The following is a 21,169-nucleotide window of genomic DNA, read 5'->3' as shown; positions in this document are numbered from 1 at the left end:
CAAGAGTGAACCCGAATGGAAACCTGGAGCTTACGGGGTACTGGTATCAGTGTCGGCTCGGCACTTCTACCAAATGTAACACTCTATACTTGTGTGGGGGTAGAGTGTATATAGGAAAACTCTGTACCTTCCTCTCAATTTTCTGTTAACATAAAACTGCTGTTAAAAATCTTTTTAGAAATTATTAAAGTATTTTGGAGTTAGCGTATAAAATAATCAAGATAGCTGTAGAAAAACAGAAGCAACTTTGACAGTTCATTAAAAGACATGAAAAAGAAGATGTGAACAGATGCATAGTAATTCTATACTCCTTAGTGGGACAACAGAATCTAATGAAATTCTAATCAAATCACTAGCTGGAAATTTTTGAGGAACCCAACATACTTGTTCTGACAGTCATTTGAAATGATTGAGCGCCTCTAATACACAAGTTAACTTTGAAAAAGATACGTGGAGTAGGTGTTAGTGTTCACTAGTGTTGCTCACTGATTATTTCAATTTCTGTCTCCCAGACACTTTGGCTCTCTTATGGGACTGGTTCTAGCCAGTGAGTCGTGGGTGGTAAGGATCTTTGCAGCTCTGGGTTGAGCATTTACATGCTGCTATGCATCTGACAGTGTTCTGTTTCTCTTCAGCCGTTGATGGGGGACAGGAGCTGCCCCATCAGCCTGATTTGTGCAGGGTGAAGAGAACAGTGGCATCATATGCAAAGCTCAGAAATAGACCTAGGATTATATGGCACTGAAAGTGGCATCACAAATCAAAAGGGACTGTCTCATAGATGGGATTAGAAGGGTATCTCCTGATGATCTTGCAAAAAAAAAAGTCATGAAAAGCATTCCACAGTATATATCAAATCAGCACACCATATGTCATAAATGCATTAATGTACACAGTTACGATTTAATAAAGGAAAAAATAAAGAAGTGTCATCACAAATCAAAAGGGACTATCTCATAGATGGGATTAGAAGGATATCTCCCTATCAACATGCAAAAAAAATTATGAATTCTTCAAATGCAATAGTGGATATTACATAAGGTCTTAGCAGGAATCAGTTGACATGTTCAAGGAGATAGTTAGAAAGAATGAAACGAACATTTTAAAAGTGAGGAAGTTTAAATAAACCAACAAGGGCAGAGGAAGCACACAGGACATATCAAAGAAAGCCATTACCACCCCTTGGTCTAATGAGGCACACAGAGAGAGGCTGTTGTTGGAACCCAGTGAGAGCCAGAGCCATGGTCCAGGCGATTCCAGACAGGAGCTGTAACCTTTATAGGAAAGAGCAGTCACTGCCAAACAAAGCTCCAACAGGCTGGTTGAGGGGGAGGAGGAAGTAGCACCCCAGCCTCTTTCAGATCTGCTGCTGGTGCTTGTTACTAACCCTCAGTGGAAGTCAGAAGGTAAGGAAAGTCAAGTGATAAAGTTCATAGTGTTCTTATTCTGGGGCAAAGCAAGGTGACACTGATGAAGAGAGACCCTGGAGAGGAAAAAAGAAAAGCCTGTCTCCCACAGGTAGATTAACAATAAATAGGTGGGTGATAGTCCAGAGTTTGCCCTTTACTTAGCATGTCAGTTAAGAAAGGGAGATAAGGGATAACTAAAAAATTGGGTAGAGAAAGGGTTTTGTGGAATGAAACAGCAAAATGTTCTTGTACGTTGCATCTAGAAAGTAAAACCCACAAAGTCAAGGACATTCAAGCTTCCTGTGTTTTAACAGTGGTAGGGTTTGTTTAAGGACAAAGAGGAAGAAATGGTATAAATAACCTCTTGAACCAATGTAAACATTTGCCTCCGCCATCTGTTTACCTGCTTCAGGAGGTGCTCACGGGTTCATGCAGAGGTTACCTGGCTGCCCTCTTGCTGTCCACTCCTCCGAGAAGCTGGAGGTCATTCCTGCTGTTACGGGCAGCATCGTTCTTATGGAAACAAACTATTCTTCCTCATAGGAGCTCCGAAGTTGCTTGATATTACACTATTTCCTGGTTTTATTTTCTAAATTCATTACATGATGATGTGGGCATTTCTCTGTACTCAGAGAATATGTGTGGACACACTGATCCTTCCCCAGGTGTGTAATCTGCCTGCCCCATCAAAGACAGTGCGGGGCGGGGGGGGGGAGGTGCGAGCAGGGCAAGTAGATATCTTCTCAAGTTTGACTCCTTTTTGGAAAAAAAAACTTTACCAACATTGGTGTCTCCTACCAACGCTCCTGTCTCACTCTTGGGTTTTGTTTTCCTGAGCTTCTCAGACGTTATTTCAATGCTCTACATGTTGTATGTGCAATATTCATTTAAGTTTTCAGTTCTTCTTCTCTAGTAGTGAAAGATTGTTGTTGTTGTTGTCTCATACAGTATAATAGGAGGCTTTTCATTAAAAAGTGTTTTAAAAGAGGTCTGTTTTATTTTTAGTCACAGTAAAATGAATGCTAAGAAGCAGGTACCAAAAAACACGGATGGAGATGAATCAGAAAATCTGGTTTTCTGCCTAAAATTACCTTCTTTCTGGCTTTCTCTCAGTAAGAAGAGAAGACTTTATATAATAGAATACAGAGAGAATGTGCAGGCTTGTCCTACTTTCATAGAACTCTTCAATTTTGTCAGGCCAAAATGTCTGCTTTCTTGTACAAAGTATCTCCTTGAATCTGGGTTATTTCACACAAAAGTCTTATTGAAAGGTTTCAGAACTCTTCTTTTTAGGAAAAGAATTAATGAAAATACAACAAAATACTTCCTCCCTTAGCCCCCACTCAACCTCAGAACATGAGAAGGTTTGAGAATGTCATGTCTCTCTATAGCTTTGAATAATAGGGACTCTGATATACACATTTTTAAAATGATATTAATAGATTGACATACAATCGTTATTGTTGATGAAATCATAGATTTAGAAAAAGTTCTAGAATATTTCTCACTGGCAGCCTCAGCTTAGTTGAGTGGGACAAGCCTGGGCTTTTGGGTCAGATCTGATAATTCACTGTCTTCACTGTAGATGTGATGTCTACCTTATAGGTCTGCTATAGAGATTAACAAAATTGCAAAAATTCATTCATTAAACATCTAATATAGAGTGGACTTTTTTTCTATGGGTGAAAAAGATAAGTAAGGTGCAGCCCTTATGCTTTAATGGCTTAGTCTAACACAGACAGTGCCTGGAGCATAAGAGTTGTTAGATAAATTGAATACATTGTCATTACAGGTTTCCTACATGTAACAAAAAAGTACACTTGTATAAATTAATGCTTTGGAAAGAAATGGGTGAGCATTTGTTCCCTGTCTTGATTTACCTAGTCTTTCAAAAATAAACTCTCTGCAATTCCTGAGTCTCCATGCACCCACATGCATGCCAGGAGTTGACATGTGAATTTGACCCTAAACTACTATCACCTATTAATAAATAGAGTATCACGATTTTGCAAGCAATCGTGGGCTATCTGCTTATCTATTTAATATAGTTGTGTGACTTTTGTCAATTAGTTTCCCTTTTTAAAGAGAGTAATAATAGCTACTGTGTTTCAGATGGCTGAGGAAAAAAATGAAATGATACTAGGCGGCACCTAGTGATACTAGGCAGGGCACCTGACCCATGTACCCAGAGTGGCGGGTTCAAACCCAGGCCTGGCCAAACTGCAACAAAAAAATAGCTGGGCCTTGTGACAGGCATCTGTAGTCCCAGCTACCCAGGAGGCTGAGGCAAGAGAATTACCTAAGTCCAAGAGCTGGAGGTTGCTGTGAGCTGTGACACCATCGCACTCTAGGAAGGCAACAAAGTGAGATTCTGTCTCAAAAAAAAAAAAAAAAAAGGAAGAAAGAAATAATAGAAGATAATTATTTTTTTAAATGATTCAATTAATATTTATTATTGGTGATAATACAATATTATCTATCCACTTGGTTACAGATGAGTGTGTACCATGAGAGAGTAGAAAATCATATATATATATATATATTTTAGAGACAGAGTCTCACTTTATTGCCCCTGGTAGAGTGCTGTGGCATCACAGCTCACAGCAACCTCCAACTCTGGGGTTTAGGCGATTCTCTTGCCTCAGTTTCCCGAGTAGCTGGGACTACAGGTGCCCGCTACAACCCCCAGCTATTTTTTTATTGCGGTTAGGCTGGGGCTGGGTTTGAACCCGCCACCCTCAGTATATGGGGCCAGTGCCCTACTCACTAAGCCACAGGCACCACCCAAAAATTCATATTTTTTAAAATATTTGGTGAACAAAGAATTTTTTTCTTGAAAACCAAACGCAGTCAGTTGCATTTTAAAGAAATTATTTGCATACGATCACAAAACATTTACAAATTCTATCTTCAGAATTATCTTCTCAACTCTTTTTCCATAGTATGTGTTAGTGGACTGTTCTAGAGCCAAACATTTACAGTCATTTGTAAGACATGTAGGTAGAAAAGAAGCTAAAGAACGGGGCTGGCTGCTTCATTTTCACAGTTTTCACCGTACAAGGACATTGATGTATCGAGAGATGACCTCATGAGGTCTTAGAATAAGGGCATTTGGAATAAAATCTAACATACTGTAGAATGAAATAGTGTACTTGCACTCTGCTCCCTCCTTTCAAATACAGGTAACTAGGATAAAGCTTCTAAAAATATATTGATAGTTTTTCATTCCTTCTCTGCTGTCCTACCCACAAACTAGTCTGTATAGGTAAGAAACTTTTTCCAGAAAACATATTTCTGAGAAGTTTAATACAGATCAGTGGTTTTAATGTAGATTTCAGAAAACAATAAGCCAGAAGACGAAATTCAAAATAAATAAGATTACCAGACTTATTTTCAAAATTTCATTAGCTTTCCTTGATACTCCAGAATATGGTTTAGAGTAAAAGTAAACGCTAATTACAGATAATTATTGAGTACCACAGTCAAAGGCCTTTGAACTTTTGGAAAAAAGAGATATAATTTCAGCATGAAAGGTGAAATTATCATAGACTTTAGCATAATGTTAATACACCTGGCTGGAATTATAGGGCAAGACTGGTGAATAGAACAAATTATAGTGAGCTTACTTCTGCTCTCTAATAGGTTTAGCAAAGTAGAAAATGGCCTTTTGTTTTGTTTTCTTTTGTTTTTGGAAATCTCACTTTAAAACCTATTGGCTTTTGTGAATAATTAAAGATATGATTTTCTTGTTTTGTTTTTTACTCCAAATAAATTAAGCAACTGACCTAGTAACTTGTCAATTACATCTAGAACTGATGTTCATTGCATAATTTTGGAAAAAAATATATATATTAAGTGACAAATTTCCTATTAGCCTGATTTGACCATTGCACATAGGAAACATATACAAAAACATTACATTGTTCCCCACAAACATTTACAATTATTTTCAATGAAAAATAAAATTTTCGAAAAGGAAATAAAAAACGTTAAGAGAAAAATAGCTAATGCTTGTTGAGCAGTTACCGTTCCATGCATTGTACTAACAGTTTATCTTTGTAATTTTGGCTTTTAAAAAAGGATCACCTTTTGGACATAAACATGATAGAATAGGAACGGTGGCAGGAAGAAAAAGAAAATTACACCTGAAGGAATAAACATCACTATTTTGGCTTTTGGCAGGTATTAAGACACTAAGACATTCTGTAATTACTGGGTTTGGAAACTCTTAAGTGTTCAGACAAAATTATTCAGGACAGATATTTAATTAGTGGAGAGCCAGAACTAAACAATAGTCAGGGAATACAAGAAAATGTCCCAAGATTTATTACTCTGTAGAGTTAAAATATACAAATAATCTTATTATATATATTTTCACTTTACATATGAGAAAATATAAACCAAAGATATTTAATGACTTGTCTGCCATCTCACAAGGCTAGAAGACACAATTTGGGGCTTTTAAAATCTATTTTAATTTCACACTAGACATTCTTGATTTGAAATGAGTGACGGGAGCTAGATAACAAATGATAAGCCAAGACTGTCACCAATTCACACATTATTAGCCAGCACCACTGATCTGCTCCATTGGTCTGTAGTATGTATTAATCGAAATTCAGACATGCAAGGAAATCTGGGTATTGATAAGAATTTCTGTCACACTAGATGTTTTTTTACACAAACTTTCCTTCTATAAAGTATCGTTCTTTCCTTTTCTTCTTTTCCACATTTTATTTACTTCCAGGTAAGTAAACCTTGCCTCTAAAGAGACTTGCCTAAAACAGTGCTGCATTGGCAAAAGCTGCTAAGGTTGCAATAGAATTCTTAGAATTCTGAAGAGAGCAAAATTCAACTTACAGTATGCCCAGTTGTGTTACAGGTACCAACAATGTAGTAAAAAAGAAATATTTTCTCAGTCAATAATCACTTCTTTTAAGCATCTTTTATATTTAACCAATTCCATACAAGATCTCATATAATTATGAATGCTTCAAGAAATTCTTTTTTTAAAATTCCTTATAAGCCTGAGATTTTAGCTTATTTAGCGACTCAATAGGATGGGATAGAGGCTGGCTGACAAGTGAGAGCCAGCTAGCCCATCACACCAGTGTGATCCTCAGAGTCTCTAGCTGCAGGTCTGAAAGGGGCCTTTGTAAGGATGTAAGGAAATTCTTACTGCTGTTTTGGTTGTGTAATCTCAATAACTTGCATAATTGATCTAATATGTGTTTGTGGACAATAACTTCTGTAAGACCTTGTCCGTTGTCTAGACAATGGAAAAGTTGATTGCAGTATCTCCACTACCTTCTAAGGTCCAGAATGTTGCTAAAATAGAAGAGCAAAATAGGCTCTGAAAACCTTTTCATTCTAATACTGTGTTACAAAAATATTTTTAAAACAATATACTCATGAAGGAGCCAATGTTTTAACAATCTTATTCATTGAAAATAAGAGGTAGTTGTGAGAGAATACCGCTCTAGACTTAAAAGTCCCAAAATCTAGATTGTAGTTCTGCTGGGCCATTTAACACTTGGGCAAATTATTCAAAATATCTCAGTGGCTGTCATCTGTAAAATGGAGATGATTCCAACCATACTTTTTTCGTGAAATACTTATCATATTTTGTTAACAAAGTTTTCTTAAAATACACTTCTCTATAAACTAGATAGCTAAGGATAGAGGTATGTATATAGATGTGTGTATGCGGAGATGACATGCACATATTTTTCAAAGATGAAATATGTGTAAACTTCTTATCTGAGAAAATGAAGTGGGGAGGCACTGCATATTTAATGGAGAAAAAAGCTCCAGAAAGTGTCAAAAGAAGAAAACTGTGGAAGATAAAAATAAGCCAATTTAATAATTACATTGGTTGAAACACTTTAGCTACCTAAACAGAAAACAAGGCTTAATTTTGTTAACCTGGAATTCAATTGTGCGTGATTATTGTAAAAAATAATTATGTATTTTTGAATTTAATGAGGAACACATATCCAAGCAAAAAACAACAAAATGAGTTCATTTCAGTAAATATTTTACCCCTCTTAAGTTAATAGGGCTGAAAATTTCACCAAGAAACAAAATTTTAAGTATTAAGAGGCTGAGTTATTATGATTTTTTAATACTATATTTCAATTTAAAATAGTATTGATTCATCCTCTGCTTTAAACCATAATTAAGTCAGTTCACTTCCACGTTTTCTCACTTCTTTATGTTATCATTTGATTCATTGCCTGGATTACATCTTAAATCCTCCTCCCTCGTCTTCCTTCCTTCCTCCTGACCCATCTCCTTTCTTTCTCTCTCTGTCTCTCTCACTTCTTTTCTCTACTTTATTTCTCGCCTTCTCTCACTCTTGCGTATATCCTCTGCCATAGTCCCCTAAATAGTCCAGAATAATTGCTTTTCTTTTATACATTAATGCACTCTTTCAGAGGGCGTATTTGTTTTCTCTTGGATCCTTTAAGAATGACTTCTATATCCCTGAAGTATAATAATAAACGGGACATACCCAGGTATCAATTATCAATATTTCTGGGGAAAAATAGCATGTTCTTTTTCTCCACAGATTTATTCCATTATTATTTTGGAGAAATATCTTTATATTTTTAAATAGATATTACTTTCTATTCTCTTGAATTTATATTTTTTTCTGAGAAACCAGTTATACACATATTGTATCATATTTTTCACTATTCTCTAACTGCCCTTCTGTTTTTCTCTATATATCTTAATCGTTTCTTTCCTCTATGTCAGTAATATTCATTTTTCTCTTATCTAAATCTGCTCCATGTTGACTTATTAGTGTCTTTAGCTCCGTAATTCCCATTCTCACCTCATCTGTTATTTAGTCATCTCACTTTGTAACTATGTCTTCTACATCCCTCCACTTCTTCCTCTTCTCCTTTCTGTTCTTAAGTTATGGGTTTGTGCCACATTATTGAATAAATATCTTTTTCTGAAGCAGGATTAATTTTTAGTCTTTTAATAAAACCAAAGAACCATACATTTCAGGCCACCAAAAGACAAGGAGACTGGACAAAGTATTTTCTATTGCCATTTACTCTTTATGACAAAATATTATCACATGTCCTCTCTGGTTATGTGGGGGGTTTTGTTTGTTTTTTGTTTACTGTTTTGTTGTTGTTGTTGTTGGTTGTTCACAGTCTCAAGCAGCTCTAGTGCTGCTGTAGACACATAAGGTTTTTTCACCATGCACATATCTGCTTCAAAAAACAAAGGCATTTTAAAATTATAAAAGGGCAGACCTGGTGATCGGGATAAGGCAGCATTAATGTAACTGGCTTCTCTGAAACAGCGTCCATAAGCACCTCCTTCTCTTCCTTTCGTAGCATAAAGCAAGCTGGCACAAGCTTTGAACAGAGAGTAACTCATCAACTTTACACTTACCACCCTGTGAAGCATGTGGAGTTAAAATTCCAAGAAAGAAACAAGCAGTGTGAGGACTTGAGACGTTTCATTAGCAAGTGTTTCATTCCACCTTCCTCCACAAGTGAGAAGGTGGGAAACAAAAACAAATTTCCCACGTGTGGTATGTTTTAGTTTTAGGCCTATAAAGGAATATGACCTATGAAAGTGAATTTCTTCTAGAAAAATATGTATCCTGCTTTTTAATTGCATCATGCTAATTAGTGCGATCAATTCTGCCAGGACTTCTACTGGCTGCAAATAGTGTGAATGAATTTTCCTCGCCTCTCTCCCCTTCCAGGATAGAGTCCTCTTTTTCCCTCCCGGCCAGTTATGGTTTGAGAGATGGTGCAGTAGTTCTGTCTACTTTTTTTTGGCAATGAAAAAAAAAAGATAGTTGCCTTATAGATTTGCCACCCTAGTTGTCTTGGTTTTGCTCCCTCTGCTGATTGGATTAAATGTTTATTGCCAGTGTTCATTCCTCCAAGCTGAAAGGTGTCCTGTTCCTATGAGCGGATACTCTGAGCTTTGTGTCCTGCTGAGAGCTCCCATAATCTCCATGATTAAAACAGCCCTGGTTGTTTTCCTGACGCTCCTGAGACCCTTGGGTCTTCACAGGGATAAGCTGAGGCTGCTACTCTGAAAGGTTTACTTTAACTTTTTCCTAGGGCTGGTTATTCCCATGATTCACCTACTTCTCTATGAAGGGAGCTTTGTCAGCATATAGATGGATTATTCATATAGATGGATTCATTTTCCACATGTCAGCATATAGATGGATTCAAAAATCTAAATGAATTTATCCAAAGTTTATTAATCCAGAAAAAATACATCGGACAACAACATCCCCCAAATGTGACAAATCAAAATGAATGATTTAATAACTACAGTCTAATATTTTTACAACTTTACAAATAGTACTTTTATTTCCTTTCAAAAAATTCCTCAACTATACTCTAGCATAGTGGTTCTCACAATGTGTTCACAGATCCCTGCAGATCCCCCCCGGGCTGTTTGAGTCTGCAAGGTTAAAATTAATTTCAAGATGTACTAAAATACTATTTACCTCTTTCAGTGTACAGCCATTTACATTGATGGTGCAAAGTAATGGGGGATAAAATTGCCAGCGACTTAGCATAAGGCAGCAGCAACGAACAGGGCTGGTCGTCACTCTGTTCATTACTAGCAGGCACATACAGAAGAGAAAATGCTGGTTATACTGAAGAGCATCCTCCTATCGGTTCCATTGTTTAGAAATCTAGTCCCTTCAGTACATATCTTTCTAATATTCTGACTGATAATTAAGAAATATACATAAAGCATATCTGCCACATGCCAAAATATAATAGTTGACTCGAGGACATGTATTCATGTAATTTTTGAATTGCAAACTGAATAAGCCTTCATTTTATTAAATAATATTTTTGCCATAAAGAATAATGGGAAGACAATCTCTGCTTATTTTGTAATTGTTTCAACATGAAAGGAAAAGCAAGTCTCCAAAGTACTCGATAGTGACATGAAACCAGGAGATGAACAAATGCACAGCCTCAGAAGGGAAAAACAGAATTGAAGTCCAGTGTGTGGGAGGGGAGACTGGTGTGCTCTCATCTGGCAGGCGCAGCGTGAGGGGACATGGCACACCTCCTGGGGGACGGGCACAGAGGCAACGTGGACTTCACCTAACACATGCAAGCAATGTAACCTGATCATCTGTATCCCCACTTTAATCTGAAATTCAAAAAAATGTTTTGAAAAGACTTGTAATGTATCAGCGTCTCCATGAGACTGTGCACTCCTTAAATGCTTGAACTGTATTTTACTCATCTGTGTATCCAGAGGATGAAGTAAGGTGTTTACTTTTTCATAAACACTTCACAAGTGAATGTGTAGATGAATGATCGAACTAAGCATTTAATAAATGCTATTACATATTTCTTAACTTTCTAATTAAACTCTTCCAGCTAAAACTCAGGTAATGGGAGAAATCAAGATTGCCCTGAAGAAGGAAATGAAGACGGATGGTGAACAACTAATAGTTGAAATTCTCCAATGCAGAAATATCACGTACAAATTTAAGTCTCCTGATCATTTACCAGGTATCTTATTTTGTAAGGATCAATATAATCTAGGATTTTTCTACATAAAAATGTGTCTTAAATATTTTGGAAAAATACTAATTAAAAATTTAACGATACACCAAATATATCAGAAAAATGAGAAAACAGAAAAAAATGGTAGAAGTTCTAATATTTTCTAGTTTTAGGTAGATATTTTTCAACTCATAAGTTACAGTAATTACTAGAAAAAACATAAATTTAAATTGCTAATAAAACTGGCATATCTTGTAATCACTTTATGTTGTCTGATCCAAATTATACACAATCTGCTGGGTAGGAAGAACTCTCAATATGCAGTTATGATTCTTTCCATGGAAATTTGTATGTTGATAAACACAGTGGGCTGAATTCTCATTTTCAGATTTATATGTGAAAATATACGTGATGAACATCTCTACTCAGAAAAAGGTGATCAAGAAAAAAACAAGAGTCTGCAGACACGATCGGGAGCCTTCTTTCAATGAAACCTTTAGATTCAGCCTGAGTCCTGCAGGCCACTCTCTTCAGGTAACTCTGTATTATATAGCGGCTGATTTATCATTGGTATACATATTGTATTTATTTGTTTTCCATTCAATTATACAATAGTTATATACTATTCATACTATATGACCTTTGAGAAGTTATTTAAGCCTTGGTGGCATCTTCTTCCTCAGGAGTTGTTTGGAATTCTACAGCCCACTCACCCTATCCAATCAGCTGCAAATCTTTACCACCTGCTGAGTTTATTTTACATAGATTTTTCTCGTTTTCATGCTCACCACCACTAATCCTGTTTGGGCCCCCAATTTTGTTATTCAAATCATTTTGTCAGTTTACCTGGCCTATCTGTCATTATTATCTCATCCCTTTAATTCATTCATCACAGAACTGCCAGTTATCTTTTTAAAACCCTGGTTAGTATGAAGCCTTTTAATGACTCACCATCATCTCAAATCCTTCAAGACTCCTCCAAGTTGAGTTTTAATTATACTGACTTAGTCTCAGGTCCTTGATACTTTTCCACTCACTCAATGTTCCACTCACACCAGAATCATTTCAAATCAGGCGAAGCCTCTAATCCTTTGTATTTTTCCGCCCTTTCGAAGCTCCCTGTCCATCTCTCTCCATCCTTCACAATACTCTCATCTGTCAGGGCCTCTACTGATGATCCTGGGTGCAATTCATCAAACCTTATTCACAAAGCATTTTGCTTATTTTATTAGGGTGTTAATCCCAGTCTGTTTTGTACAATTATTTATATACTTACCTGTCACTGCTTCTATGCTATCAGTTTCTCTAGGATGAGGCTGTATTTTCATTGATCTTCTTCCTACATCCTAACATGATGCTTTGCATATAGTACGTCCTCAGGAGAAAAATGATTGAAGAGTATAGTAACAGAGGGATCAAAATGTAAAGGTTTTCACTAGAGATAAATGCAAGAGAGATTACAAAAAAAAAATCAAAAACAAAAAAAAAAACCAAAACATGCATTGAGAGGATTAGATCTATTAGAGAGGAAAGGAATACAAATTAAAAGAGACTCTGTCTCAACTACTGTGTCAATCACAGAGATTAATTTAGTAGTCAGAGAGGGAAGCTGAGAATGAGCACGGAAAACATCACGAGTTTGAAGAGAATTTGGTAAGAAGGCAGAGACCTAAATTAAAATATACGGTGTCACTTGAAATTTCAATCCCAGAAACCAGGAGAGATAGTCCATCTAAAAATATAGGTTTTGAAGTCAGAAACATAAAATTAAAATCTCAACCAGGAATAAGGATGGATTATCTGGAGAAAGGAAGGAAAAACAGAAAGGAAGAAAGGAGGGGGGGAAAAAAGGAAGAAAGGAGAGAGAAAAAACAAAGAAAGAATTGTCAAGGATTAATATTTAGCTCGGCCAAATGCCCTCAATCTTTCTTTCAACTCATCTCTAAAAGAAAAAAAAAAAGCCATTAGTTTGAGATTCTGTGGGATAAGATAGATTCTCCTATGACTTAAGAAACTACTTTGGAAGTGTATACTGTGATAAAAATCACCAGTAAATTAAATATGAAATAAAATCAATGACTTGTGAACTTCTATTATTTCAGCATTCAAATAACTTTTTACTTGCAGGCTTAGTATTTCATAAACTAGTAAGAAAATGTATTTAGCAATTTTTTTGTGTGTGAAACTTTCCATCAGTTTAAGCATAAACTTGGTTAGAATTACCTGGTTATTTAGTATTTATTTAGTATTCTCATATCTTTTAGGATATGCCTTTTCCTTGGGGGAATAATAGAAATGATGGTGTAAATCCATGTATATCAAGCAACTCTTCTGAGGGAGGGCATCTTGGTTATTAGTTCTCTTACAACTCTGCCCACTACTTCAGCTCAGCTCAGCCACATTCTCTCCTGTCTGTGCTATTTCTTTGATGAATAAATGCCTTAAAAGAGGTTGAAAAAATGCACACATATATGTATATATTAAGTGTACATAATGTTGGCTATTTGTTTCCAGATTTTGCTTTTCTCCAATGGAGGGAAGTTTATGAAAAAGACCTTGATTGGTGAAGCCTGCATCTGGCTTGATAAAGTGGATCTCAGAAAAAGAATAGTCAACTGGCACAAACTTTTGGTCAGTCCTACTCAAACGCACTGAAGGAATGTGTCTGCTCAGGGTATAGAAACTGCTCTAAATAACTGCAAAGCCAGTCTTATGGTTGGATACGATTGTACTAAGCTACATTTCCAGAGGCAAATGTGAGAGGGGACCAAGTGCTGAAAGCAAACTTAAAGCCTTGTAAATTTACTGTTACAGAACACACACACATACAAAAGACTCAAATGAAAACGCTCACATGTTGAAGGCAAACAATTAAAAAATGGAGCTCTGAGACCTTTACTTTCTCTTGGCTGGCAAGAGACACAGAGAGATTTTAATTGCTTAAAGTAAAATTCTTTGAGCAGCATTGAGCTGTAGCTTAAAAATAAGGCTCAAAGATTAATAAGGTTTCCAGTGCAACACAAAGGTAATCCTTTATGCAAAGAAATCTTGGTTGAAAGGAAGAAATGATAGAACCGATCTTATTTTTCAAAAATTAAAAAAATCTTTCTTGTTCATCTTCTCTCCTTGGACGGCATACTGTTTTGAGCTTCTGACAGAGGCTACGCCTGCAATGTATGTCAAGGACTAGGAGTGAGGTAGCTGTGTTCGTAGGGAAAATGGGACAGGAGATGAAGAAATTGTGGTTATGGATCATATTGTATAAGTTTTTTCTGTGTCTGAATGTTCCAAGGGTGTATGACACCAATTTTGGAATCCGTATGGTATAAGCACAATTGTTTCAGTAAAATTCGAAATAATATAGAATAAAGGAAATAACTAGGTAGAAATAAAATTATATTTATCTAGAAATAAAACCATGAATGGCTAACAAAGAAGAATGTTGTCCTACAAAATATTGGGATTTTGAATAAAAACTTAAAAATCTCCATAACTTAACACTAAGTCAAATTATTTTCAATCTATGTACCACAGGACCTAGATTGAATTGGCGGGTTCTAGGAAGCATGATAACTTATTTTTTGTGGAATTGCAAATAAATGTACTATCCTGAATATTTCTTTCCTCTTGAGTGATGTATTGACAGAGAAAGAAAATTCTTCCTCTGGCAAATAAACCACATTCACTTTGAGATATTGATTAATTCAATTAGTGTCATTTCTTCTTTTCCATAATGTTGGTACCTTTTTTCCCCTTAATGAGTCAATTCATTAAATGATTGTATAATGAAAAACTTACACGAAACTCAAGCTCTCTTTAGCTCTCTGTTTTCCTCCTTAGTGACAGTATCACAGTGATCAAGTTCATCAATGTGGGGAAAATGTATGAAAAGTCAACATTTAAAATTAAAATATACTTTGAGTTGTTTCAATAATATAGAATAAAGCAGCCAATGTCTTAAGACTAATTTTAAGTCTTAAAATAAAGCATGCTCTTCTCCATCATCAACTTTGAGAAGAGAAGGAACATGGCGTTGTGGAAAACACCCTAGGCTGGGATTAAAAGCCTGGCTTCTGGCCTTGGTTCTGCTGCTGAATACGTCACCTTGCGATGTCACTGAAACCCACTTTCCCCAAGTTTTCTTACCTGTAGGATGAAAATAATTACACTGTATATTCTTCACCCTAAAAATGGGATGTTGGAATGATCAAATCAAGTAATGAGTGAAAGATGAAAGCACATTTCCAAATATTGCTTTACACCTGGAAGGGAATAATAATCATTGTGTAACATTTTAATTCTCAACTTTTATATGTGAAAAACATTCTCTAAACCAATGGCAAGCATTGGTATGGGTAAAAGCATTGAATTAGCTCTGAAACTCATTTTTTTTTGTTTAAAATAGAAGGTTTTATTTAATCTGAAAAAGGATGAATTAAGTGAAGATGATTTACAGATTTTGGTATCCTAAATTAAATGAATTATGCTAACCTTATCTCATCCTGAATCCTATCCAAAATAAACAAATCAAATTTCTTCTAAAAGCATTCTGAGTTTAAAAGCTACTGCTTTATTCAAGAATGACGTGTTAGTGGGGCTAGAGGAAGCTATCTCCAAAATATTGCTCAAATGTTAAATTCTCTCATTTTCAAAAGAAACAATACTTGAAATTGGAGAGGACTGTAAAACACTCCAGATAAAATAATTTATATTTCTAACATATCCCAGGCTATATATGTTTATTTCATAAAGAAATACAAACTCACTCTTCCCCAAAGTAAGAAGGATAACCATTACTTCTCTCCCTCCGTTTTTTATCCCCTTCCCCTAACAATGCAGTGTCCTTTGCCATTGATACTGCTCTGAAATAAGCATGGGGGAGGGGAATCCTCAAAGATAAGATATTGCTAGGATTTTATTTTTAGACTCTACTAGATCTGCTGATGGTTGCCATGGATATTTCCAGCAGAAGCTAGCCCTTGAAGAAGCCTATAATCATAACTCATAATTGGGGAAGAAAAGGCTCTAGTATCTTCTGACATAAAAAGGCTTTGCTATTTACCCTTAGAAGTAAACCCTGGCTCATCTTTAGTTGTCCAGAAGTATGCACCAGATGTTGAATGAACAGTTAGCTTACTTCATTCCAAATTCAATTTCTTTTAGGATACTATAAATGGAGGAACCACTAAAACAAAGATCATCTCTTGGTAGCTATTTAACCTGAAAGAATAGAAATCTTTCCATTATAGGTGCCCCTCAATTCCAAGGAAATAGTGATGGGGCGCGGTCAATCAAGAGAGTTAATGACAGGGCTTTTTTTTGTGCACCAGCATTCCCCTTCAGAGAGCAGAAGAGCCTGCCAGTGTGCCAAGTTCACAGCTGACCAAACTCCTAGGTTGTACTGGAATTATTCTATGCAACACTGATCCTTAAATGAATGCATTTCTTCTGAATGATGTTGATTACCCTCCTTACAACAAAACTATTTCTTTTTTAATTGCAAATAGGGCTCTTGGTGTTTTTTACTTTTTTGTATAAATCACAGGACATGGTTTTCCACTTTTTATTTTATTTTATTTTACTGGAATTAGTTTTTTAATCCTAATAATGACAGAGTTTGTAATCTCTAGGTAATATATGATTATCCAATTACTTCATTAATACCTTGAAAATTATTGCAATTTTTCACCCAATCTTACTGAGTCATCAGAGACTGAAGTTGGTTTTGGTTTAAAATTTGGTCCTGAAGAAATTTTCAGCTGTAGAAGCAAAAGCACAGAATGAATTTTTACAAATGACAGGGAATTATAGGCTAGCCGTGACAGATGCAGGTAATGCTAGGAGCAAAAAGTTGTTTTTCCTGTTTCTAGTTAAGACTGAGGAGATTTTAGATGACTCTGAGCTCGTTAGGTACTTATTTCAGTTTAAAAAAAAATATCAAAGACTAAGGGGTAGCCATTTTCTTTACTCCTTAATATTGCCCATATTTTAATAAATTATACTAATTAAATGCATATTTTCAGCGTATCAGTAGAATTAATTTTGTGGATCACACACATTAAAATAGTCATATCGTGGGAATATTATAGCTGGTAACCAGCTGATATTGATTCTTATTATAGGAATGGTTGTAACGATAGTGGTGATAGAGGTAGTGATACTAGCCGTGATGTTGATGCGAAGTAAAATAAAATTATATATTATATCGTGCCCAATTTAGTAGAAATTATCTGATCAATGCTTCATTTCATTAAGATATCATAAAGATGTTTATAGTATTTTTTTACTTTATTATTTAAATCATAACTAATGATATTTTTAAAAACTTATTTTCATTGCTACAATAATCTAATATTCCAAGATCAGCCAACTACCGCTATATATGTGTTTATAACTCTATGTGTGACCGAAGTGATTTTCCCTCTTTTCAAGCTTGAAATGAAAAGTGCAAGAAAGCTCAGTGAGTAATTTAAAGCTGTTTCTTTAATAAGTACTTGCCTTCAGTGTAACACAATAATGAATGAGTGAAACAGATATTCTCATTGAATATGATACAATGATGTTTTCTGTGTTTCATGTTGTTATTATTCAAGGTATTCATTAAGCAGAAATTATTTAATCAAATTCTTTATGTAACAGCTAGATTGAGAGGGTTTCCTTAATTTGTTACCCTGTACATAACTATACATTTGGTAAGATAGACAAGGTTGAATTGTTAATTTCCTTTGGCATTCAGCATGTGAATATGATTATTGTTTGATTGTGTCTGTACATTTGTTCAGTGATGTGCTCAGGTGCTCCCACTACTGATTAATGTGTGTGCTAATATCCTAACGACAACACATATGATGTTAAAGAAAAAAAAATCTTATTTAAAAAAATTTAGAAACTAATACATTTGATTTTAAAATAAAAAATAAAGTACTTGGAGATATGTCTTGTTTCTGACTATATGTTGCATGCCATGGTGGTGATTTGCTGATGTGTTCTTTTTTTGTTGTTTTACCCAAATTCCTCTGGAAAGTCTAATGAACAAATGCAAATTCTTGGGCTAAGGGTTGTACAAATTAACCTGAAAATACATGAAAACTGTATTAAAGAATGCTTGTAAATCTGTCTTGAGTTTTACTCTATGTAAAAACATGTCTTGGTTTGTGATTGTATACAAGATGTATCTTGATAAATTATGTAAATTGTGCTGTATAAAGGCTGTAGCCTCAGCCTTACTAATAAATACTGAAAATATCAACTTTGACTTCTTGTGTTTATCAACTTGATAAATTGATATTTGACATAGAAAGGAAGACTTTAGAACATTTTCTCTGAAAATGATGTTTATGCAATTGCCCAGTTTAAAAAATGTATTTTAAACATAACACAGATATAGGAAATGGAATTAAATGTGTAGCTTAATAAATTCTTGTATGTCAGACACTCTTAGAACCACAACCTGAACTTTACCAGCCATCTCGTGAGTCTTCCATTTGACCTATCCCTATTACAGCTCCTTCCTGCTCTCCTAAGTGTAACCACTATCCCGATTTTGATGATAATTTTTTCTTAGTTTATCACTCACATCTGACCATTAAACAGTAGTAGTCCTATTAACTCCTAACAGGACACTAAACACATGTCCTGTTTTATTTTTAATATTTTTTCTAAACTTCATTTAATACATGTATTCTCCTCCTCCTGTCTTCTTTTTCTGAAGAAATCTGCTCTTTCCATGTCTAGGGTTACTAACAATCTGAATTTTGCTGATTGCATACAATAGCTTAGTTAACAAGTTCCTGTGCCTCAGTAGTCCCCATAAATTGGTATTTTGCTCTTTATACTTGATCTACTACATGTTCAATCTCTTGGTTGCAAACCCATTTTGCAGTCTTACATTAAGAGGTACACAATGTGTGGTTGTCACTCATTTGAGCCCGTTTGTGGCCCCTGATGCTTAATATCTAGAATAGAATTAGATGTTTCAAAATGACAATATTCTAATTCAATCAATATTTCTTCCTGAAATATTTATAAAAGGGTAAACTTTTCCCCAGTCAATATTTGAGGAATATTTGAGTGGTGTAGTTTATACTGGAATGTTGAAAGTTGAGAGTGCCAGACAATTCTTCTTTATTTACCATCTCTCAAATTCATAGATGGTTCCTGATCATCCTCCAAAGATGACCGGTTAGTTTTGTTTTTATTATGAAACAAAAAATTGAAATATATTTGACATGTTTTAATTCTTTGAAGCTGTTATGCTTATTGATGCTCAGATTTAATGCTTTGGGGCCAGTGAGGGCACCTGTAAGTGGGCTTACACATTAACCAAATTCTTGACCTTTTCTTGCTATGGAAAGGAAATTATCTATTTTTTTATATTAACACAATATAGAAAATATGATTAATTTTAATTTTTATGATTCTATTCATCTTTACGAAATAATTAAAGAATGCCTTCATACCGATTGATTTAACTTTCATGTAATATCCTTATAACAAACTTTTAAGGGCATTCCATGTGAAATATATCTTGGGACTTTTTTTTAAGATAATGCTATACTTATAAAGTTATAAATAAATGAATAATTAATGACTCTGAATTTTTGACATTTATTTTTTAAATCTGAAAGCCTTAAACCTATAGTTGAAAGATTTTGCAGCAGATTGATCCAAAGTAGTAACCTGTTAAAAAGTAATAAGATTATGATTGCAAAAGATTGAAACTTTCTGTTTAGTTGAAAAGTCTAAAGGAATCTAAAATTTATTTTTAAAATGTTTTACTTTATTTTATATTATCTTATTTTTTATTTATGAAATTAAGGAATATTTTCATAAATTATGTAGTAGCAACCTTCCAAAATTGAATTCTTTGATAAAAAAATCAATAAAATCAATAAACCTATGCTGATCAAAACAAAGAGAAGATCAAGTAAGTTATCAGCAGTGGGGATGAGCAGTTTACATAGATGCCAAGATCTGAAGCCAATGATTAACAACAAAAAAACTCAGTGATGTGTAAAAATGTTAAAAATCACGACCAAGTTCAATAGTACCAGTTACACCAGATTATTTTAGTATTGGACAATGAATGAATGAAGCCTAGATGCTGGAAAATATATGCTGAAATTCAAATCCATTCATAATAAAATTTGTAGCATATTTGGAGTAGAAGGGCGCTTTTTAAATCTAGTGAATTTTATCTATCTCAAAACTTATGCAAGGATTGAAGCCTTTTCTTTTGAGACCAAAGAAAGAAAATATGCCTAATATCACCCTTTCTATTTAATATCATGACCAAAGTTATTGGCCATGCATTAAGGCAAGAAAAAAAATAAAATAATAAGAAGTAGAAAGGAAAAGTATAATTATTTATAGATTATACATCTTTGTGTGTAGAAAATCCAAACTAATAATTTATTTTAGAATATAAAAGAGGGTTTGTCAAATTTACCAGATATGAAACATAAACAGCAATAAATTCCCTCCCTATATACGAACAAGAAATACTTTAAAATTAAATTTCCAAAACTTTTTATTAGAATCAAAGGCATCAAATACCTATGATTAAATTCACAACAAAGTGCAAGACCACTACAAGGAAAATAATAAAATTTTAAGATACATCAAGTCCTGAATGCAATGTTCATTGAGAAAATTGAAAAATGTAGTGATACTTGACTCTTCCCAAATTACATAGACAGAGATTTAACGAATTTAATTTTGTTACCATAATTGAGGAATTTGACAAGCACATCATAAAATGTATTAAAGCATAAAGGACGAAAATAGTCAACACACATTTGAACAGGAAGAACAAGGGAGATATCAAGTCTCTTAATAGAAGTCCACAAATTAAGAGTATAATACTGACACGGGATTGACAAGTTGAACAATGAAACAAAATACAGATGTCAGGTCCCTGTATGCTGAGGTTCCTGGTTCCCTATACCAAAGAATGGTTACTGGTACCCAGTCAACAGACTGAATGAGCAGAGCTAGCAAGAATGTGTAGGCAGGCCAAGGGCCAAATTTAATTACAAGTCTAGTACATTCCAGAGAAGGAAGGGTCAGCAAGTGGGGGAGACCAGAGATTCCTCCTTTTATGGAGATTCCCAATTTTATGTTAGGTGGGGCATAAAATATTCTTGTTTTTTTCTTGAAAAAGGGTGGGAAATTCTTGGAGTTGGGAACCCTCCTTTTTTCTATCCTTGTAAGACAATCTCCAGGGTTTTTTTTTTT

General features: G+C 34.7%; 1 protein-coding gene across 1 annotated transcript in view; it reads left to right on the top strand.

Annotated features, from left to right (window-relative positions):
- The window catches only part of PCLO (piccolo presynaptic cytomatrix protein), a 382,295-nt gene extending 368,534 nt beyond the window's left edge, over nt 1–13,761 (top strand). The window contains exons 23-25 of the mRNA XM_003782629.2: nt 10,805–10,939; nt 11,322–11,467; nt 13,448–13,761. Of these exons, the coding sequence (XP_003782677.1) occupies nt 10,805–10,939; nt 11,322–11,467; nt 13,448–13,588 (422 nt within the window). The 3' untranslated portion in view covers nt 13,589–13,761. The remainder of the gene's footprint in view (nt 1–10,804; nt 10,940–11,321; nt 11,468–13,447) is intronic.
- Nucleotides 13,762–21,169: the final 7,408 nt, after the last annotated feature.

Source organism: Otolemur garnettii, unplaced genomic scaffold, assembly GCF_000181295.1.
Source record: "Otolemur garnettii isolate 467f Iridium unplaced genomic scaffold, OtoGar3 scaffold00005, whole genome shotgun sequence".
In the NCBI taxonomy this organism is placed as follows: Eukaryota; Metazoa; Chordata; class Mammalia; order Primates; family Galagidae; genus Otolemur; species Otolemur garnettii.
Note: the sequence above shows the minus strand (reverse complement) of the source record. Positions and strands in the feature narration are given on the sequence as shown.